General features: G+C 49.5%; 1 protein-coding gene across 1 annotated transcript in view; it reads right to left on the reverse strand.

Annotated features, from left to right (window-relative positions):
- Nucleotides 1-23,433, reverse strand: part of LOC137528776 (complement factor B-like) — a 219,292-nt gene that overhangs the window by 32,857 nt on the left and 163,002 nt on the right. The window contains exons 13-14 of the mRNA XM_068250347.1: nt 6,633-6,777; nt 1,115-1,194 (exon numbers count right to left, since the gene is read on the reverse strand). Of these exons, the coding sequence (XP_068106448.1) occupies nt 1,115-1,194; nt 6,633-6,777 (225 nt within the window). The remainder of the gene's footprint in view (nt 1-1,114; nt 1,195-6,632; nt 6,778-23,433) is intronic.

Consider the following 23,433-nt stretch of genomic DNA (forward strand, 5'->3'; position numbering starts at 1 on the left):
GAGGTCACTGTGGATGCTAGGTGGAGGGAGAGATCACTGTGGATGCTAGGTGGAGGAAGAGGTCACTGTGGGTGCTAGGTGATGGGAGATATCACTGTGGGTACTCGGGAGGGAGAGGTCAGTATGGGTCCTAGGGGGAGGGAGAAGTCAGTGTGAGTGCTAGGTGGATGGAGAGGTCACTGTGGGTGCTGGGGGAGGGAGAGGTTACTGTGGGTGCTATATGGAGGGAAAGGTCACTGTGGGTGCTGAGTAAGGGAGAGGTCACTGTGGATGCTAGGTGATGGGAGATATCCCTGTGGGTACTGGGGAGGGAGAGGTCAGAATGGGTCATAGGTGGAGGGAGAAGTCACTGTGGGTGCTAGGTGGATGGAGAGGTCACTGTGGGTGCTAGGGGAGGGAGTGGTCACTGTGGGTACTAGGTGGAGGGAGAGGTCACTATGGGTGCTGGGGGAGGTAGAGGTCAGTATGGGTCCTAGGTGGAGGGAGAGGTCAGTATGCCACACTAGGATTCCTGTTTGGGCCTCTTCACTGCAAAGTGTCCCAGGCGGGGGTGGAGCTTCCCACTGGTGGACGGGGCTTATCACGGTCGGGGGCGGGGCTTATTTAACGCGCCGAGAGGGGCCTTTTTTGAAGATTTTAAAAGGGGGGGTGCCTGGGCACCCAGAGCACCCCCCTCTGCACGTGCCTGGCTGTAAGTAGTCAGTAACTCACCTCCCTGGTTCCAATTGCCGCTCAATTGCTGCCGGTCTTCTCCTTTGCATAGACGCTTATACACACTATACTTCTTGTTCTGCAGGAAGCAGCATGTGTATAAGCGTCTATGCAGAGGAGGAGTGAGAGGTCGGGCTGCCCTCCCCACGGCTGACTCCCCCCTCCATTACAGCGCCCCCACTCTCTCAGTGCTCAGGCCGGCCGGGTGCGGGTCGCACTCCCCCCCCCCACGATGCTAGTGAATAGGGAATCAGCATTTCCTATCCAGCAAGCCAAGCAATCAAAAAAAAAAAGTAATAAATGTAATAGAAAATGAGGCTTTTAGTGCTATTTCTACTTTGCATTACCAGTATTACTTTTCCGATCCCAGTGTCGACATTTCCTTCCATTTCTGGTCACTCACCATGTTCCTTGCAAGTTGATTTTTTGTCCCTTAGTTTCAATGCCCATGCCGCTCCGCTGGTGCACGGGAGACAGATTGGCCTACAAAGCAAAAAAAAAAGCTGCATTACCTTTTTTTTTTTTAGGGTAAAATAAATATTACCTAAATGTCTAGCACTCCCACCAGGACTAGCATTAAGGGGCCCATGCACTGGTCGATTTCAGCCGATGGCCAATTCGATTGCTCTGATAAAATTGGCTAGAAATCGATGCAAGCAGGAAGCATGATCGATCGATTTCCGACCGATTTTGATCGATTTGCTTGATTGGTATGGATGAAAAATCCGGCTACTGGCAGCTGATCGATGGCCCATAGAGTTGCATCTGATCGAATGGTGCAATAACGCATTTCGATCGATTTTCAATAGATTTCATTCTGAAATCTATTGGAAATCTGTTCCTAGTGTGTGGCACTCATCAGATAGATTCCTGTCAGATTCAAACCTGACAAAGTCCACAAGGACCAGCAAATCAGGGATTTCTTCCAAAACTCATAGAAATCTTTATTACAAAATCTTCAACATCATAAACATTGTCACGGGGACAATCCAGCAATACGATAACCGCCAAAGACGGTCAATGTCCATCAAAAGCCTAGTCCCCAAACAGACAGAGTATTTATAGCAGTCAGGTAGACAAAGGTCACCATTATATAGAAAGTCCAAGTATCATGGCGACAGACACCGGCCAAGAGCTCTTTCGGGCGTATAGCCCGTCTTCAGGCCAAGTAAAGTGCACAACAAGATTCAATTCTGATGGTCGAATCTGCTGCAAATCTATAAGTGTATGGCCACCTTTAGGTTTCACAATGCCCTGAGCAAAACTAGAGGAAGAGGAGAGTGTCCCTCATGTGATTACTGACAATTCCTTGTCAGTAATCTTCGGGGGACACCGCTCAGCAACGGGTGGACCTGAGGACAACATGGGAAGCCTCTAAAGGATCCAGAGGCTTCCCTCTTCCTAGGTTAGTTATACTTTTTGACCCAAACTTTGACTGGGGTACAACACTGTGGAGTAGTGGGCAGCACTGTGGCATAGTGTGAAGCACAGTGGCTTAGTGGGCAGCACGGTGGGATAGTGGGCAGCATAATGGGGTAGTTGGCAGCACGATGGCATAGTGGGCAGCACAGTGGAGTAGTGGGCAGCACGGTGGGGTAGTTGGCAGCATGGTGGCGTAGTGGGCAGCACAGTGGGGTAGTTGGCGGCACAATGATGTAGTGGGCAGCGCAGTGACTTAGTGGGCAGCCGGGTGGCATAGTGGGCAGCACAGGGACGTAGTGGGTGCCTCATAGTGCTGAATTTTATCTTCTTTGCTGCAAATCACGGCTTTTAGAATGGTCACAATATGCAACTACAAAGGTAAATTTTGGAGCCTGGAGGAACCTCCATTAGCAGCAAGAGGGGGAAATTTCAGTAGACCGCCTTGCAGAAAACCAAATTGTGGCATTGACTAGCAGGTGTGGAGTGGAAAACCAAATTGCAGCATTGAGACCAAATTGTGGTATTGCATAGTGGGCGCTGAGCTCCCGCTATGCAATGCCTCAATTTGGTTTTCTGCAAGCCAATTTAGTTTTCCGTAAGCCTATATGCTGAAATTGCCACCTCTTGCTGCTAATCAGGTGCCTCTGGTGCCGAGTCTGCCGCTATTTACCTTCATAGCTGAATATTATGGCTCTGTGGAAGAGGGGGGTAAGGCTTTAGGAGGGGGATTTAGGGTTAGGGCCCACCAGGGAGGTTAGGTTTAGGCACCACTGGGGGTTACTAGGGTTAGACACCACCAGGGGGGTTTTAAGGATCAGGCACCCACGTGGGGAGGGGGGCTTGGGGGTCTTAGGGTGAGGCAATAGGCATCACCAAAAAAAGAGTTCTGTGTGAGAGTAGGGTTAGGTTTAGCCATATTAAAATATTTTACTATCAAAGTCCAGTAGTAGAATGTCACAAATTTGCATGATATTTTACTAGTGGCAATCCCTGTGCCTTTTTCTCCAGGTTCCTTTTTTCATGTATGACCAGAGGCGTATCTAGAGGGATGCAGGCATGGCTCATGCCATGGGCGCCACAGCAACATGGGCCACGTCTCCTCCTGTGCTGCGCTGCCATGCCTGCCCGTATCTCCCCATCACTCAGATCAGATTAATTCTGCTACTTAATTTGTGTATGTAGAGCTCACTTGGTTAGTGTTAGAAAAGAGGACAGAGAGGGAATAAGAAGAAAACAGTAACTTTAGCAATATCCCGAGCCAAAACACAGCAACCATAACACACGTAGCAGGAAAGGATGCTGTTTTTAGAGGGAAAGGGGGCTCTGACTGGGGGGGGGGGGACGACGCAATTTCAGCGTTTGCCATAGGCTCTTTATTACCCAGATACGCCCCTGTGTATGACTTAGGGTTAGGCATAGGTAGAGAAAGGATTCAGTGTGAGAGAAGGCAAGGATGAAGGGGTACATTACCTGGTCCCAGTGATTGCATCTCCTCCACTTCCTAATTAGTTTGCAGCTGTCCTGCAGCCAGCCAATCATCATGCAGCTCCAGTCCCCGCATGGTGATTGGCTAGCTGCAGGACTCCTGCAAACCAACAGGAAGTGGAGGAGATGCGATCGCCGGGACTAGGTGATGTTGTATGCAGATGCCGGTAATGACATCTTGTTACTAAAGTTAATTAACATTTTAGGACATTTCAAAATCATTAAATAACCATATTAGCAAGATGTCATTAACGGCATTGCCCTGCAACATTTTTTTTGCAGTGCTAATGTATGCGCCCATGGAGGTAAGGTTGCTGCTAGTGTGAACTAGTTAGCAGCAAAGCCACATGATAACATTAGAAGGAACTGTGCTACTTTGCTGGTACACAAAGGCATAGTGTGAGGAACCGCTGGGCTGCCTGTGCAGGCAGGCAGGCAGCCTTTTGACCACTGTTCAGGTCTGCATTCTGCAGGTCTCTGGAGGAGAGACCTTTTGTCAGTATTGCAGCTTGCTGCTGAGGAATTTGCATATGTTTGTCATGCAGATTGCCTAGCCACATCCTTTGTGGGCTTGCTCTATAAAGAGCTATGTTTCCCACAGTAAGTGGCTGGTCATAAGGATTCTTCCTGTGAAACACTCTGGAGAGTGTCAGCCTTGCTCATTGTTTGAATTTCAGCTTAGAGTAATTCCTGGCACTGCACTAGGCAGGTTTCCCTAGTGCAGTTAGGATTGCTTATCTGTTTTGTTTGTCTGTTGCGATTGTCCTGTCCCAGCGGTGGTCGACAGGAAATCGTTCTGTATGTCTGGGTGCTAACCAGAACAGTGGTTGTTACTGGTAGCCCCTTCTGATCTGTCTTCCTGGATCGCACTGGCCTCTTTTCGCTGGTGCTGTGGATCCTTCTGGTCTGCTACTCTGTAGTTGGATCACACTAGCATCTTGCGCTAGCGCTGTGGATCCTTCTGTTCTGTCTTCCTGGATCGCACCAGCCTCTTGCGCTAGTGCTGTGGATCCTATCTCTCGCTTGTTCATGTTTTCGTGTGTATGTCTTGTCTGCTACGAACGCTTGCTGGAGGCTCGGTGAGGTAACCGTTAAGCAAGCGCTCGCGTCCTCTGTTTCATGTTTGTCTGTCGGTGGTTAGTTAGGCGTGCTTGTCTCTATTGTGCTTATCACGTGGAGACCGCGCATAAACGCGTGCACTGTTGCGAATGAGTGCGGTGTTCGTGTTTAGCTAGCGTTTGTTATTTTCCGTATCTTCTCATTGTATGATTTGCTGTGCCTTTGCTACTCTCGTGCTCTGCCTTGCTGTAGCCTTGTGTCACGTCTGGCGATCGCACCTCTCGCGATCGCGTTCCTACTTCATATCTGCTGTGGTGTGTGCACCGTCCCGGGTTGGCGACTAGTTTGGTGCACACACATACAATCTGTCTCTGTGCTCATTCTCAATCGCCTCTCTTGCGATTGCGTTTCTTCCCTTCGTGCAATTCCTGTCTGGCGTCTGTGGTAGGGCAGAGGATCTGTTCCTCTGCACTCCACAGCTCCACCTGCCGACAGGAATTTCCCTCTACAGGTGCATTGCACCTTTTGTTGGGTTCCCGCAAATTATACGCTTGTGGAGAATTTCCGCAGTGTCACCGCACGTCTTGTGCGCTGATCACGGAGAGAATTCCACAATCGTTACACATAGCTAGAGACTATGAGGCCCCATAGTAGAATTTGGATGGGGCCATCAGACCTAGGCACTCTTTGTGAGCAATAGACAGCAAGCAACAGGCAGGGCGCACAGACTGCAAGTAAAATGAAACCTAGAGAGATGTGCACAGCCCCCCTGAGGCTAAATACACACACACCTTGAATACAAATCAAATGCAAATGATGTGTGGAACACTATTCTAAAAATTGAATTGAAAACTGAAGCAGTTTGCATTCAAATTTTTAGAATAGTATTCAGCAAAAACAACAGAAGTGGAGGAGCACCCATGCAAGAGGATATGGGGTGTGCCGTAGCTTTAAAGAGAAACTCCAACCTAGAATATAACTTTATCCCAATCAGTAGCTGATACCCCCTTTTACATGAGAAATATAATGATTTTCACAAACAGACCATCAGGGGGCGCTGTATGACTGATTTTGTGCTGTAACCCCTCCCACAAGAAGCTCTGAGTACCGCGGTACTCTGGACAAACTGCCACAATGTAACAATGTTCACAGACAGGAATTAGCTGTTTACAGCTGTCTCTAACAGCCAAAACAGCTAGCAGCAGCTACATAACCTGCCCACAGTAAAAATGTCACCATGTAATTAATGTTAGAATGTAAATCGGGGAGAGGAAAGATTTTACAATGAGCAAACACTGACTAAATCATTTATACATAATTATGGTAAAAAATTAAGCACTTTTTTTACTACATTATTTTCACTGGAGTTCCTCTTTAAGATCACTGTACCATTAATCAAAAGATGCGGATCCAAGCGAAGCAGGCACCACCTTCAGTAATTTAGTAGCTCTTTATTGGAAAAGTCATAAAAAATGACAAGTCATTGATAAAATTGGCTACAGTGGTGCCTGCTTCGCTTGGATCAGAATAGTATTCAGCACATAATTTGCATTTGATTTGTATTCAAGGTGTATATTTAGCCTCAAAACCTTGTAGTTTTTGAGACAATCGATTTTAAACATGCAAAGAAAAATGGATTTTAAACTGTTATTTTTCTGAGTTTAAAAACCATTTTTTCTTTGCATTTTTAAAATCAATTTTCTCAAAAACTACGTCTTTTTAAACAATTCTTTTTTTGAGTTGTACCCACCCATTCTCCTTAACATATGTAGCAATTTTGGTGTCAAAAGCGTATATGGAGACTTTGCTATTCACTGCAAAATTCGGCAAGAAATTACTCGAAAATTACGCAAAATTTGACGCGAAATTGCAAATGACTACACAAAATCAATTAAATGTACAAATTGTACTTACGTATAGACGAAATTGCAAAAATACTGTGAACTTGCATTTACCTGACGGTGGCTTGAAATTCAAGCTTTTTTTCCAGTTCAAGAATAGCCAGGTCATAATCATAGGATTTAATATTCTTGTCTTGCTTGGCATTAGGGTCGTACTTTGGGTGGCGATAGATATTCTTTATTTTTAAGCTTCCCTTCTCTGAAATAATTTGAAGACACAACATTAGTGACAAACACAGAAACAAGCTATAGTTCTCCTCAGACCCATCGCTGACTGATCTGATACCCCAGCCTAAAAAACCTGCTATCCTCTAACTCATCCCCCTTACACACATACACGTGTACTTTATCCAGAGGGGGCACTGGAAAGCTTCATGGCATCATAGGGGAGTCATGTCACTTGTCCCCTGTGTTCCACCATGTGGCACATCTTATTACTGGGGGGAGTCATAACACTTCTCCCCAGTGCTTCTCCATGCGGCACCTCATATTATTGCGGAGGTAGTCATGTCACTTGTCCCCTTTGTTCCCCCCTGCGGCACCTCTTATTATTTTGGGGGGAGGTAGTAATGTCACTTGTCCCCTGTGTTCCCCCATGCGGCACCCCTTATTAGTGTGTGTGTGTGTGGGGGGGGGGGGGGGGTCATGTCACTTGTCCCCTGTGTTCCCCCATGTGGCACCTCTTATTACTGTGTGTGTATGTGGGGGGGGGTGAGTCATGTCACTTGTCCACTGTGTTCCCCCATGCGACACCTCTTATTACTGGAAGGGAGTCATGTCACTTGTCCACTGTGTTCCCCCATGCGGTACCTCTTATTAGAGATGAGCCGAACGGTTCGCTGGCGAACGGTTCCAGGCGAACTTAGGTGGTTCGCGTTCGCCTGGACCAGGCGATTTTTTGCGGAAGTTCGATTCGCCCCATAATGCACTATGAGGGTCAACTTTGACCCTCTGCATCACAGTCAGAAGGAACATTGTAGCCATTCAGGCTACACTAAGCCCTGGAGCCCCACCCCCCCCCTATATAAGGCTGGCTCGCCGGCCATTACACTCATTTGTGTGCCTGCTAGAGACAGACTAGGGACAGCTGCTGCAGACTTGTTCTCCTAGGGACAGATTAGTTAGTTTCTTGGCTGCTTAGCTTGCTCCTTGCTGATTATTATTGCTTTTATAGCACCCCTCAACAGCTCTTTTCAGAGCTAATCCTGCACCTTTTTTTTTTCTGTGTGTCAAACTGACACTTTTGTTGCATGCACAGCCTTTCTAATTGATAGTGTGTGTGCCACTGCCAGCAGCCCAGTACATTCAGTGACTACCTGTGTGTGTGACAGGGAGCTGCACCTTGTACTACCCATTACTGCATATACCCAGTACCTGTTGTGTTTACTTAACCCACCTCATCACTGCATATACCTAGCTTTGTGTTGAGTGAACCCAGCTCACTGCATCTAACTACCTGTTGTGTTCAGTGAACCCAGCTCACTGCATCTAACTACTTTTACTGTTCAGTGAACCCAGCTCACTGCATCTAACTACCTGTTGTGTTGAGTGAACCCAGCTCACTGCATCTAACTACCTTTACTGTTCAGTGAACCCAGCTCACTGCATATAACTAACTACCTGTTGTGTTCTGTGAACCCACCTCACTGCATCTAACTACCTGTTGTGTTGAGTGAACCCAGCTCACTGCATCTAACTACCTTTACTGTTCAGTGAACCCACCTTACTGCATATAACTACCTGTTGTGTTGAGTGAACCCAGCTCACTGCATCTAACTACCTGTTGTGTTGAGTGAACCCAGCTCACTGCATCTAACTACCTTTACTGTTCAGTGAACCCAGCTCACTGCATCTAACTACCTGTTGTGTTGAGTGAACCCAGCTCACTGCATCTAACTACCTTTACTGTTCAGTGAACCTAGCTCACTGCATATAACTAACTACCTGTTGTGTTCTGTGAACCCACCTCACTGCATCTAACTACCTGTTGTGTTGAGTGAACCCAGCTCACTGCATCTAACTACCTTTACTGTTCAGTGAACCCACCTCACTGCATATAACTAACTACCTGTTGTGTTGAGTGAACCCAGCTCACTGCATCTAACTAGTGTTGGGCGAACACCTAGATGTTCGGGTTCGCGAACGTTCGCCGAACATCGCCGCGATGTTCGGGTGTTCGCGCCGAACTCCGAACATAATGGAAGTCAATGGGGACCCGAACTTTCGTGCTTTGTAAAGCTTCCTTACATGCTACATACCCCAAATTTGCAGGGTATGTGCACCTTGTGAGTGGGTACAAGAGGAAAAAAAATATTTGAAAAAGAGCTTATAGTTTTCGAGAAAATTGATTGTAAAGTTTCAAAGGAAAAACTGTCTTTTAAATGTGGAAAATGTCATGTTTCTTTGCACAGGTAACATGCTTTTTGTCGCCATGCAGTCATACATGTAATACAGAGAAGAGGTTCCAGGAAAAGGGACCGGTAACGCTAACCCAGCACCAGCAGCAGCACACGTGATGGAACAGGAGGAGGCGCAGGAGGAGAAGGCCACGCTTTTTGAGACACAACAACCCAGGCCTTGCATGAGGACAATAAGCGTGCGGATAGCATGCTTTGTACCGCCATGCAGTCATAAATGTAATAAAGATAAGAGGTTCCATAAACAGGGACCGGAAACGCTAACCCAGCAGCAGCACACGTGATGTAACAGGAGGAGGCGCAGGAGGAGAAGGCCACGCTTTGAGACACAACAACCCAGGCCTTGCAGGAGGACAAGAAGCGTGCGGATAGCATGCTTTTTACCGCCATGCAGTCATAAATGTAATAAAGATGAGAGGTTCCATAAACAGGGACCGGCAACGCTAACCCAGCAGCAGCACACGTGATGGAACAGGAGGAGGCGCAGGAGGAGAAGGCCACGCTTTGAGACACAACAACGCAGGCCTTGCATGAGGACAAGAAGCGTGCGGATAGCATGCTTTGTACCGCCATGCAGTCATAAATGTAATAAAGATAAGAGGTTCCATAAACAGGGACCTGAAACGCTAACCCAGCAGCAGCACACGTGATGGAACAGGAGGAGGCGCAGGAGGAGAAGGCCACGCTTTGAGACACAACAACCCAGGCCTTGCATGAGGACAAAAAGCGTGCGGATATAGCAATGCTTTTTGCCACCATGCAGTCATAAATGTAATAAAGATGAGAGGTTCAATAAACAGGGACCGGCAACGCTAACCCATCACAGATGGTCATTGTTCATGTTACTTGGTTGGGGTCCGGGAGTGTTGCATAGTCGTTTCCAATCCAGGATTGATTCATTTTAATTTGAGTCAGACGGTCTGCATTTTCTGTGGAGAGGCGGATACGCCGATCTGTGACGATGCCTCCGGCAGCACTGAAACAGCATTCCGACATAACGCTGGCTGCCGGGCAAGCCAGCACCTCTATTGCGTACATTGCCAGTTCGTGCCAGGTGTCTAGCTTCGATACCCAATAGTTGAAGGGTGCAGATGGATTGTTCAACACAGCTACGCCATCTGACATGTAGTCCTTGACCATCTTCTCCAGGCGATCGGTGTTGGAGGTGGATCTGCACGCTTGCTGTTCTGTGGGCTGCTGCTGCATGGGTGTCATAAAATTTTCCCACTCCAAGGACACTGCCGATACCATTCCCTTTTGGGCACTAGCTGCGGCTTGTGTTGTTTGCTGCCCTCCTGGTCGTCCTGGGTTTGCGGAAGTCAGTCTGTCGGCGTACAACTGGCTAGAGGAGGGGGAGGATGTCAATCTCCTCTCTAAAGTCTCCACAAGGGCCTGCTGGTATTCTTCCATTTTGACCTGTCTGACTCTTTCTTCAAGCAGTTTTGGAACATTGTGTTTGCACCGTGGATCCAGAAGTGTATAAACCCAGTAATTGGTGTTGTCCAGAATGCGCACAATGCGTGGGTCGCGTTCAATGCAGTCTAGCATGAATTGAGCCATGTGTGCCAGAGTCCTGCCAGAATCCTCATCATCCTCTTGTGAGCGTTGTGATAGTTGTTGTGATGCATCATAGTCGTCACCTTCTTCCTGGTCTGCTTCTGCTGACCATTCGCGCTTAATTGGGGAAGTCCAACGTGCACCGCTCTGGCCCTCGTCAGTGGTGGCATGAAATTCCTGCTCCAACTCCAGCTGTTCCTCCTCCTCTTCTTCGTCATAGCTGCTGGGGCCAGCGTTTCCTGAGGCGGATGGCCTGATGTTGGTACCATCACGCTGATCGTTTTCTCCTTCAGATTCCCCCAGTTGCATCATGACAGCTGTTTCCTTGATTTTCAACATTGACCTCTTCAGTAAACACAGCAGTGGTATGGTAATGCTGACTGAAGAGTTGTCACTGCTCACAAGCAACGTGGACTGCTCAAAATTTTGGAGGACTTGGCAGAGGTCCAACATGTTGGCCCAATCGGATCCACAGAAGCTTGGCAGCTGTCCGGATGCGCCTCGGTACTGCGCCGTCATGTACTGGACCACTGCACTCTTCTGCTCGCAAAAGCGGGCTAGCATGTGCAGCGTAGAATTCCAGCGCGTAGGGACATCACACAGCAAGCGATGGTGGGGGAGATTGAAGCGCTCCTGCATCTTGGCGAGTGCCCCCGAAGCAGTACTGGAATTTCTGCAATGTTTGGCCACTCGTCGCACCTTCAACAGAAGATCGGCCACGCCTGGGTATGTCCTCAGGAACCGCTGAACTACTAGGTTCATCACGTGCGCCAGGCAAGGGATGTGTGTCAGCTTAGCCAACCTTAAAGCGCGAATGAGATTACTCCCATTATCGCACACAACCATGCCCGGTTTCAGGTCCAGCGATGCCAGCCACAAATCCGTCTGTTCCTTTATTCCCCTCCAAATTTCCTCCCCTGTGTGCTGCTTATCCCCAAGGCAGATCAGCTTCAGCAACGCTTGCTGACGCATGCCAACAGCTGTGCTGCACTGCTTCCACGATCCTACTGCTGCTGGGTTAGCGTTTCCAGATGAGGTACAGCTTTGAGATGCGTTGGAGGAGAAGGAGTCAGAGAGGTAGGTGCTGCTGTTGTTATCCAGTGGGAGGGACGGCGGTGCAGCTGTTTGCGGCGTGGGCAACACCCGCGCCGTAGCAGGTGAGGAATCGCTGCCAGGCTCCACAAGGTTCACCCAGTGCGTGGTAAGGGAGATGTATGGACCCTGGCCGAACGCACTCGTCCAGGTGTCAGTGGTGAGGTGAACCTTGCAGGCAACGGCATTCTTCAAGCTTCGGGTTATTTTGCTGACCACGTGCTCATGCAACTCTGGCACTGCAGAGCGCGCAAAGTGGTAGCGGCTGGGAACCACGTAACGTGGGATGGCCACTGACATCATGCCCTTGAAGCTGTTTGTCTCCACCACTCGATATGGCAGCATTTCGCAGGCCAGAAGCTTGGCTATGCTGGCTGTTACTGCCACGGCCCGGGGGTCATTTGCTGGAAATTTCCTCTTGCGATCAAACATCTCCGAGACAGACAACTGAATCGTAGGGCTGCACACTGAAGGGCTGTTGGTTGTTGTGTTTGATGAACACTGGGAGACCTCAAGAGCACTACTCCGGAAAGTGACAGTGTCAGCGTCTGATGTTTGTGAATGTTGTGAACCACGCAATGGCTGGGCTACTGCTGCTGCTGAGGCGGGTCTGGTGGTGAGTCTGGTGACCCCAAGGGAGGCAGTGTTGCTGGTACCCTGTCCTGCCGCGTTTGCCCTCAGAGTGGGATGTTTGGATAGCATGTGGCGGCTCATGCTGGTGGTGGAGAGGTTGTTAATACTTTTCACCCTGCTCAGGCGGGTCTTGCACACCTTGCAAATCGCCATAGTACCATCCTCAGTGCAGTCTTCAAAGAAAGCCCAGACTTTGGAGCACCTGCCTTGCTGGCGATTTCTGTTTGCGCCTCTTTTGCCTCTCACTTGAACTTCCACGCTTGTGGTGCCTGAAATTGCGCGCCGCCTACCTTGTGGCACAAGGCGAACTCGTGCAGCAGTGGGTTCTTCAACAGACTCATCTGTGCTGCTGCTACGACGGCGATGTTCTCGTTCACAAACAAAATCTGGGTCTCTGTCCACATTGTCCATACCCTCCTCTTCCATCTCCTGAAACTCGTCATATGTCATTGTGGGGGGCCGCCGCCGTGGAGTAGAGCTCCCCAGAACAACCTCTGCGCAGCTCACTCCAACGTCGTCTTCCAGATCTTGTCGGCCGACCTCCTGCAATTGCAACCCCTCCTGCCCAACTTGCTCTGGGATTTGGGTTTCCGAGTCCTCCTCGGACTCGCCTTGTATTTCAGTGCACGGTGCATTTCCCACAGTTAATGGTTGTGAATCCGGGCACAACATTTCTGGCTGTTCCTCCATTGACCTTTGAAAGGTGGAAGTTTGTTGGGCTGGGAATAGCTCCTGCGAATACCCCATTGTGTCCTGAGGTAATTCATCGGACTGGTTATCTGGCAGTTGTGTGCGTGGTGTCGCTGCCGGTTGTGTCAGCTTTGTGCCCACTGGCTCCTTGTAACTGGCTGAGGACTCGGACCTCGTGCGTGATGTGCTGGTGCTGCTTAACCCACTGCTGGACGCTTGAGAGGTCATCCAAGTAATTATCTAGTCCTGTTCTTTTGGATTTGTGAGGGTTGTTGTCCTGTACAACATGGGCGGTATTGAGTGGGTTTTCTTGGGTGCTCCCCTGTGGCCTGTACGTGAACCATCAGGGGAAACACCTCTTCCCTTGCCCCTCCCTCTTTCACCGGATTTCTTCCTCATTTCACTTATCCTTAAAGTACACGCTGACTGGCAGCAGTACAGTGGCAGTACAGAAATGCTATACAGTGGTGGGTGAGCGGTGTACCACTATTCCCAGCAGCGACACAGAGCACAATGCTATACAGTGGCGGGTGAGCGGTGTACTACTGTTCCCAGCAGACACAGAGTGGCAGTAAACAGAATGCTATATAGTGTGGCTGAGCGAGGTACACAGAGTGGCAGTAAACAGAATGCTATATAGTGTGGCTGAGCGAGCGGTGTACTACTATTCCCAGCAGACACAGAGTGGCAGTAAACAGAATGCTATATAGTGTGGCTGAGCGAGGTACACAGAGTGGCAGTAAACAGAATGCTATATAGTGTGGCTGAGCGAGCGGTGTACTACTATTCCAAGCAGACACAGAGTGGCAGTAAACAGAATGCTATATAGTGTGGCTGAGCGAGGTACACAGAGTGGCAGTAAACAGAATGCTATATAGTGTGGCTGAGCGAGCGGTGTACTACTATTCCCAGCAGACACAGAACAGTAAACAGAATGCTATATAGTGTGGCTGAGCGAGGTACACAGAGTGGCAGTAAACAGAATGCTATATAGTGTGGCTGAGCGAGCGGTGTACTACTATTCCCAGCAGCGACACAATGACTGGGGGGACCCTGGCTAGCGTGGCTGGAGCGCGAAATACCCTGCCTGCCTACCCAAAGCTAAACCCACAGACAAATGGCGGAGATATGACGTGGTTCGGGTATTTATTTACCCGAACCACGTGACAGTTCGGCCAATCAGAGCACGTTCGGGTCTGAACCACGTGACCCGTTCGGCCAATCACAGCGCTAGCCGAACGTTTGGGGAACGTTCGGCCATGCGCTCTTAGTTCGGCCATGTGGCCGAACGGTTTGGCCGAACACCATCAGGTGTTCGGCCGAACTCGAACATCACCCGTACAGGGTGATGTTCTGCAGAACCCGAACAGTGGCGAACACTGTTCGCCCAACACTACATCTAACTACCTGTTGTGTTGAGTGAACCCAGCTCACTGCATCTAACTACCTTTACTGTTCAGTGAACCCACCTCACTGCATCTAACTACCTGTTGTGTTGAGTGAACCCACCTCACTGTATCTAACTACCTGTTGTGTTCAGTGAACCCAGCTCACTGCATCTAACTACCTTTACTGTTCAGTGAACCCACCTCACTGCATCTAACTACCTGTTGTGTTCTGTGAACCCACCTCACTGTATCTAACTACCTTTTGTGTTCAGTGAACCCAGCTCACTGCATCTAACTACCTTTACTGTTCAGTGAACCAGGCTCACTGCATCTAACTACCTGTTGTGTTGAGTGAACCCAGCTCACTGCATCTAACTACCTTTACTGTTCAGTGAACCCACCTCACTGCATATAACTAACTACCTGTTGTGTTGAGTGAACCCAGCTCACTGCATCTAACTACCTTTATTGTTCAGTGAACCCAGCTCACTGCATCTAACTACCTGTTGTGATGAGTGAACCCAGCTCACTGCATATAACTACCTGTTGTGTTGAGTGAACCCAGCACACTGCATCTAACTACCTTTATTGTTCGGTGAACCCAGCTCACTGCATATACCTAGCTGTTGTGTTGAGTGAACCCACCTCACTGCATATAACTACCTTTACTGTTCAGTGAACCCACCTCACTGCATATAACTACCTGTTGTGTTGAGTGAACCCAGCTCACTGCATATAACTACCTGCTGTGTTGAGTGAACCCAGCTCACTGCATATACCTAGCATCCCCCCGAGATGGACAAAATGGACAAACCAGGTAGAGGAAGAGGTAGAGGCAGACCCAGAGGAAGGCCACCAGGCACCGGCAGGTCTGTGCGAGGTGGTGTTGCTGTGATTTCGTGCGGACCTGGCCCAAAATACAGTGCTCAGACGAAGGCACGTGCCATCACTTCCCAAAATTGTGAGGACGTGCTTGAGTATTTAACACAGAACACCTCATCTCCGGCAGCCACCAGCGCTACAACAAGCGCCACATCCACTGCATTTGACACTTCGCAGGAGTTATTTGGTGGTGGTGAAATCACTGATTCACAGCCACTACTGCAACAACAACAAGAAGGCGCTGGTACACCACCTCATACGTCTGAGTTAGGTGGCGATAGTATGGACGTAACGTGTGAGGAGGGGGATGATGAACCAAATGAAGTTGGTGCAGTTGAGGAGGTGTCTGAAAAAAGCGAAGCTGGCCAGGAGGATTATGATGACGATTATACGGATGCCACGTATGTTCCCAGTAGAGGAGATGACCAGGAGGACAGTTCAGAGGGGGAGTCAGAGAGGAGTAGGAGGAGACGACTCCATGATAGAAGCAGAGGGAGCTCGTCCTCAGAAGCAGCTGGGGGCAGTGTCCGGCGCCATGTATCGCCAGCTATGGACAGCCAGCCAACATGCCCTTCAACGTCAGCTGCTGATGCCACCGTAGCGCCATCACCCCAGGGGGTCTCAGCGGTTTGGAAATTTTTTAGCGTGTGTGTCTCAGATCGGAACAAAGCCATCTGTTCTCTCTACCAGCAAAAATTGAGCCGTGGAAAGGCCAACTCTCACGTAGGGCCTGAGCCTACCTGAGCAAAAGCAGCACCCAAAAGACAAGCCACTCTCCTTCTCCTCTTCCTCCTTCAGGTGCATCGTCTTCATCCGCTTTCTCCCTTACACCTTCACAGCCACCCTCCTCCACACCGCCTCTTCCCTTGAGCGGTTCCTTCTCATCTGCCCACAGCAGTACCCAGCTGTCCGTAAAGGAAGTATTTGAGTGTAAGAAGCAAATGTCTGCCAGTCACCCTCTTGCCCGGCATCTGACAGCTGGCATGGCGGAACTATTAGCTCGCCAGCTATTACCATACAAGCTAGTGGAGTTAAAGGCTTTCCGTAAATTTGTGGCCATTGGGACACCGCAGTGGAAGATACCAGGCTGCACTTATTTTTCACGAAAGGCCATACCCAAACTGTACTGTGCAGTTGAGAGGCAAGTGGTGTCATCTATTGCGAAGAGCGTCGGGTCAAGGGTCCACCTGACTACGGATCCCTGGTCTGCCAAGCACGGGCAGGGCTGCTACATTACGTACACAGCCCATTGGGTCAACCTGGTGACCGATGGCAGCAAGCAGGGAGTACGTAGCTGTGCAGCGGACCGACTTGTCACACCTCCACGGCTTGCAGGCAGGCCTCCAGCCACCTCCTCTCCGCCTGCTACATCCTCTTCGCTGTCGTCATCCTCCTCCGCCTCCTTGGCTGGTGCCGCGATCTCCTCTCCAGCTACACAGCCCCCGTACCCCAGGGCCTATGCTGCATGCCAGGTATGACGGTGTCACGCAGTGTTAGACATGTCTTGGCTCAAAGCGGAGAGTCACACTGGAGCAGCTCTCCTGGCTGCTCTTAACAAACAGGTGGAGCAATGGCTGACCCCGCACAAGCTTGAGATCGGCAACGTGGTGTGTGACAACGGCAGCAATCTCATTTCCGCGTTGAATTTGTGTCCAAGTACCCAGGCTTAGAGGACGTCCTGAAGCAGGCCAAGAAGTTGTGTGGGCATTTCAGGCGGTCTTACACGGCCATGGCACACTTTGCGGACATTCAGCGTAGAAACAACTTGCCGGTGAGACACCTGATTTGGGATAGCCCGACTCGCTGGAATTCCACCCTGCTGATGTTCTCTTGCCTGCTAGACCAGGAGAAAGCCGTCACCCGGTACCTGTATCATTACATTACAAGGACACAATCTGGTAAGATGGGGATGTTGTGGCCCAACAACTGGACACTGATGCGAAATGCATGCAAGGTCATGGAGCCCTTTGAGGAGGTGACCAAAATGGTGAGTCGCGCTGAGGGCACCATCAGCGACTTGATCCCCTTCCCTTACTTCCTGGAGCGTGCCGTGCGTAGAGTGGTGGATACAGCTGTGGAGGAGTGTGAACGAGAACAGTTACAGCAGCAGGAGTCGTGGGAGCGATGTACATCCGAACCAGATGTTTCCATAACACCTGCGGCAGCACAGAGGGGGGAGGAGGAGGAGGAAGAAGAGGAGTCGTGTGGGGAAGGAGAGGAGTCAGACTTTGATGATGAGGAAGGTGTTTCTGTGGAGGAGGAAGAGGAGGCGGAAGAAGAACAACCACGGCAGCCGTCACAGGGGGCTTCTGCTGCTCCACGTTCCCGTGGTATTGTTCGTGGCTGGGGGGAGGAAGAGGAGTTGCGTCTCGTCACTGAGTAAGAGCAAGAGGAGATGGAGAGTAAGTCTGCATCCAGCTTTGTGCAGATGGTCTCTTTCATGTTGTCCAGCCTGTTGAGGGATCCCTGTATCAAAAAAGTCAAGGCAAATTACCTGTACTGGGTGGCCACGCTACTAGACCCTCGGTACAGGCACAAAGTGGACGACCTGTTACCAACTCAACACAAGGCGGAAAGGATGCAGCACTTGCAGACCAAGCTGTCGATGATGCTTTACAATGCGTTTAAGGGTGATGTGGCTGCACAACGCAATCAAGGTACCACTGGCAGTAACCCTCCTCCTCCTAAGTCCACGCAGGCAAGGACAGGACGCTCCAGCGATCTCAGGGTGATGTCGGACATGCGGACATTCTTTAGTCCAACTCCTCGCCATAGTCCTTCCGGATCCACCCTCCACCAACGCCTGGACCGGCAGGTAACCGACTACCTGGCCCTGAGTGTGAATGTAGACACTGCGAACAGCGACGATGAACCCTTGGACTACTGGTTGCGCAGGCTTGACCTGTGGCCAGAGCTGGCCCAATTTGCCATACAACTTCTCTCTTGCCCTGCCGCAAGCGTCCTGTCAGAAAGGACCTTCAGTGCAGCTGGAGGCAGTGTCACTGAGAAGAGAAGTCACCTAAGTCACAACAGTGTTCAGTACCTGACCTTTATCAAAATGAATGAGGCATGGATCACGGAGGGCTACTGCACGACCGAAGACTAAGTCAGTCCCCACACACAGCATCTCTGCCTGCAGGCCGCTTGCCTTCTCCGCCACCACCAACAGGGTCCAGGACTCTAGGCGGATTCCCGAATTTTTAAGGCCGCTGCTAGCAGCGGCCGCTACACTAATTTTTCTGGTGCGTGTACATGCCTGCTTAATTTTTCTGCCCGCACTGCGGGCGGTTGCAACAAAAAAACAAAAGGCATGTACATGTGCCCATCCCCCTTCGTGATCATTACCTTGCGTGGTGAAGGGGCTTGCGTATCACATTGAAGCAATGACCACCGGCTATTTGAGTGTCTCGGGTGGGGGTGGGACACAAAAGATAATAGGGTCGTTGCTTCATTGTGGTCAGACCAAATTTGATCAGCTGGACAGTCACTGTTCTGTCATTCAGCTACATCAGCCGGGCGACCATATGGGCTGTAAAGCCACCGTCACCTGCACTCTCATCATGGTGCGCACCAGTCCAGCACGGCCGTCACTACACAAACGGCTGTTTGCAGTCACTGCATACCTTTCACTGCATCTGTGACTGCACATTGTATTATACCTGGCAGTCAGTGCATAACTTGCACTTGAATGGATGGCAGACTTGCCCTCCATAACTGATTCCCGTTAAAGGATTTAAAGTTGATTCATTACAATTAGGGCCTCAAAAGTCCTCCTGAGTCCTGTATTGTTATTTTTGGTCACTACTTTGGGGCGGGCATACCTGCTGCCCTCCTTGCCTGGATTTGTGGTGGTAGCCATTTCTTAGGCTCCAACTTCGGACCGGAATCACACCAGGAAGGGTTCCCCCGCCATTACTCATGGTCAGTGGTCACAATGGCAGACTTGACCTCCATAACAGATTCTCGCCGGAGACCAACCTGGTGAATCGCAGTGAAGGCACCATCAGACTTGCCCTCCATAACTGATTCCCGTTAAAGGATTTAAAGTCAACTCATTTCAAACACAGCAGGGCCTCCCGAGTCCCGTATTGTTGTTTTTGGTCACTACCTCGGGGCGGGCATGCCTGCTGGCCTTCTTGCCTGAATGTGTGGTGGTAGCCGTTTCTTAGGCTCCAGGTCCGGAATGCAATACAAACCGGATTCCCCGGCCATTACCTGTGGTCAGTGGTCACTAGTCACCATGGTACTGAGACTATAGTACCATCAAACCGTTTCACACAATTGAAAAAAATGGCTAACTTGCCCTCCATAAAACATTTCTGGCAAATGCTTTCGACTTGGTTTGTCTTCCGCTGGGTCAAGGGTCCACCTGACCTCAGATGCCTGGTCTGCAAAGCACGGTCAGGGCAGCTACAGCATGGGTCTCAGCAGGCTCCCACTTCGGGCCATTACCCGTGGTGACAATGGCAGACTTGCCCTCCATTCACTACCTTGGGGCGGGCATGCCTGCTGCCCTCCTTGCAATAGATGTGTGGTGGTAGCCGACCGTTTGTTAGGCTACAACTCTGGACCGGAATGACACCAGGAAGGGTTCCCCCGCCATTACCCTTGGTCACAATGGCAGACTTGCCCTCCATAATAGATTCTCGTTGCAGGTACTGAACAGCAAGTAGAAAATGTAATGTAAAAAAAATAGATGTAAGCTTTAACAATGGTAGAGAACGAACGATCGAAAGTTGATAAGGCAGACCGACATTACCTAACCAGACATCACTGAGTGAGGAAGAGCAATCCTCGCCATGGTGCGCAGTAGTCCAGCATGGCCGTCACTACACAAACAGCTGTTTGTGGTGTGTTACACAGTAAGTTTTGTGTGTCAGTGTGAAGCAGTACACTAATTACACTACCTGATTGATGTATACACATGCAAGATGTTTTAAAGCACTTTAGTCCTGCAATTTAGCATGCAATGTGATTTCTGCCTTTAAAATGCTCCTTTGCATCAAATCCAGATTTTTCCCCAGGACTTTTGGCATGTATCCCACTCCACCATTCAGGTGTTAGACCCCTTGAAACATCTTTTCCATCACTTTTGTGGCCAGCATAAGTGTTTCTAGTTTTCAAATTCGCCTCCCCATTGAAGTCTATTGCGGTTCGCGAACTTTTCCGCGAACCGAACCTTCCAGGGAGGGGTTCGCGAACTGAAAATCGGAGGTCCGGCCCATCTCTACCTCTTATTACTGGGGGGGGGGGGGGGGGGGAGTCATGTCACTTGTCCCCTGTGTTCCCCCATGCCGCACCTCTTATTACTAGGGGGAGTCATGTCACTTGTCCCCTGTGTTCCCCCATGCGTCACCTCTTATTAATGTGTGTGTGTGTGGGGGGGAGTCATGTCACTTGTCCCCTGTGTTGCCCCATGTGGCACCTCTTATTACTGGGGGGGGGGGGGGGTCATGTCACTTGTCCCCTTTGTTTCCCCATGCGGTACCTCTTATTACTGGGGGGGGGGGGTCATGCCACCTGTCCCTGTGTTCCCTCCTGTGGGGGGGGGTTACAATGCTTAAAGTATCCTGAAAGGAGAAATAGGGTGAAAATACTTACCTCAGTAGAGGGAGGCCTCTGGGTAATCCAAAGTATTCCAGAATCCTCCTTGAGCCCACCGTGCCTGCACAAGGGCCCACTAATCATATCCAACAAGTGCTTGTGGTATTTGTTCTTGTGGTCCCACTTCTGTCCGTGTACAAGCACTGATGTACTGCGCATGACCTAGTACAGTCCATACCTATTAAAGCACTACTGCTTTTTGGAACTGTGGCGTTGTGGACAGGGGCGTAAGTACAAACAAGGCCGTTTTTTAGGCAGTGTGGGTATGGTGACTGCCCTTGGCGTAGACCAGCAAGTAGAAGAAGGGGGAGCAGGCAGAACATAACTGCTAGGGAGCTGGTGACGCACAGTGCGGCCAAATGGAAGAAGAAGATTACCAGCGCGATCACCTTCCTTGACTCCTCCTGTGCTGCCTGCGTCAGGCATCAAGTCATCATCAAGTCACCACCGCGTGATCCCACCTAATGTCCTATAGCAGTACTGCAGGCTGTCAGTGTGCGGCGCCCATCGAGGAGTCGCTTTCCGGGCTCTCTTCGCCTGTGTGCTTTCCTGGTCCCTGCTTCCTCCTGGATGAGCGGCTGATCACTAGTAAGTAGGCAGATCTACTTGTGGCCTGTGGCTGTGTGACTGTCCCTAAAGAGTAAGGGTTCGCGAGTCCACGTGGATGGGGAGGGAGGGGGCGCAAGTTTTACACCCTCGCCCTGGGTGCAATTTAGCCTAGAGACTGTCCTGCCTACAACCCATACAGCCCCTGTGTATGTGTAAACAATGTATGACCAATTCTGAATCGCGGCTTGCAAGCTGTAAACTGTAAAAAAAGGGCGACTGGAGTACATCAAAAAGGGCGCCTGGAAAAAAGGGCACGTGGTGTAGCCGTAATTTAATGATTTTTATTTTATCATTTCTTATAATAAAGAAATCTGAAAATACCATTTATAAAACTGAAAATGATAATATATGTATAATTGTATAATATTGTGTATAACCTTCTTTTATCATTTCTTCATGTAAGAAAATTAGAAAATATTGTTTATAACAATGGAAAAAAAAATATATAAGTACGTTCGTAATAACTGTAGTAAAACATTAGTAAATATTACTAACATTTTACTACAACTAAACCTAACCCTACTCTCACACAGAACCCTCCCTCTACCTATCCCTAACCCCTAGACCCCCCCCTGGTGGTACCTAACCCTAAGACCCCCCTGGTGGTACCTAACCCTAAGACCCCCCCCCCCCTGGTGGTACCTAACCCTAAGACCCACCTGGTGGTACCTAACCCTAAGACCCCCTGGTGGTACCTAACCCTAAGACCCCCCTGGTGGTACCTAACCCTAAGACCCCCCCCCCCCCCCTGGTGGTACCTAACCCTAAGACCCCCCTGGTGGTACCTAACCCTAAGACTCCCCTGGTAGTGCCTAACCCTAAGACCCCCCCCTGATGGTGCCTAACCCTAAGACCCCCCTCCGGTGGTGCCTATTGCCTAACCCTAAATCCTGCCGGTGGTGTCTAACCCTAAAACCCCCCTGGTGGTGCCTAATCCTAAATCCCCCCGGTGGTGCCTAACCCTAAAACTCCCATATAATTTATCAAATAATTTTTTCATGGATATATTTAGTTATAAACTCCCCTGGTAGTGTGGAACACTAAAACTCCCATATCGTTTATCAAATTATTTTTTAAATTCATAGCTCTGTTGGTGAGCAGAAAAGGGGGGGAGACTAATTTGTGTGCTGAGTTGTATGGCTCTGCAGCGAGCTATTAAAGTTGCAGAGCACTGAATTGTAAAAAATCGCCTGGTCATTAGGGGGGTGTAAGCCTGTGGTCCTTAAGTGGTTAAAGGACACCTGAGGCGAAAATAAACGAATGAAAATGAATGAAATGATTGTATCTATCTTCCTTCTCCTAAAAATGACCTTTTAAGATATCCCACATATTTATTTTATGTTTAAATCTACTTTTTAAGTTTTAACTGTTTTATTGTTTTTGCTCAATGACACATTCATTGAAGTATGGCACAGCTAAAATCTATAAACTATTGACCCTTTTTATGTCTTTCCTGCTCTCCGAAGCCATTTTCTGCTAGGAAAGTGTTTTATAGTTGGAATTTCTTATCAGTGAGTCACTTCCTGTCTGAGTCATTACTGTTACATACCTGATATTTAACTCTTTCAGGCAGAGAAAGAAAAAAGGAACACAGCATAGTTATTTGTGTGGTTGGCACTGTACATACACGTCTATCTCACTTGCTACCTCTGCTATCCATAGCACAACACCAGCCCCCCCCCCCTCCCCCGCTGGTACAGAAACAGATACTTACCAAGCCTCCAGCGAGGGTTTCTTACCTCTATGTTGCTCCCAGCATCTTTCTAGCGTCCTCTGTGCTTGGCTTCCAGCGTGTCACCTGACCTGCATCGGGTCACGTGACATGCCAGGAGGCGTGCATGGATGCCGGAGAGCCACCGGGACCTACAGGACGGTTAGAAGACATCGCTAGAGGCTTGGTAAGTATTTTATTCATTGCAAAACCCCTGCATAACCCAAAAACTCAGTCCCTGTTATCCCCTCAGGCATGCCAGTTAGTTGAGT

Source organism: Hyperolius riggenbachi, chromosome 8, assembly GCF_040937935.1.
Source record: "Hyperolius riggenbachi isolate aHypRig1 chromosome 8, aHypRig1.pri, whole genome shotgun sequence".
Classification (NCBI taxonomy): Eukaryota; Metazoa; Chordata; class Amphibia; order Anura; family Hyperoliidae; genus Hyperolius; species Hyperolius riggenbachi.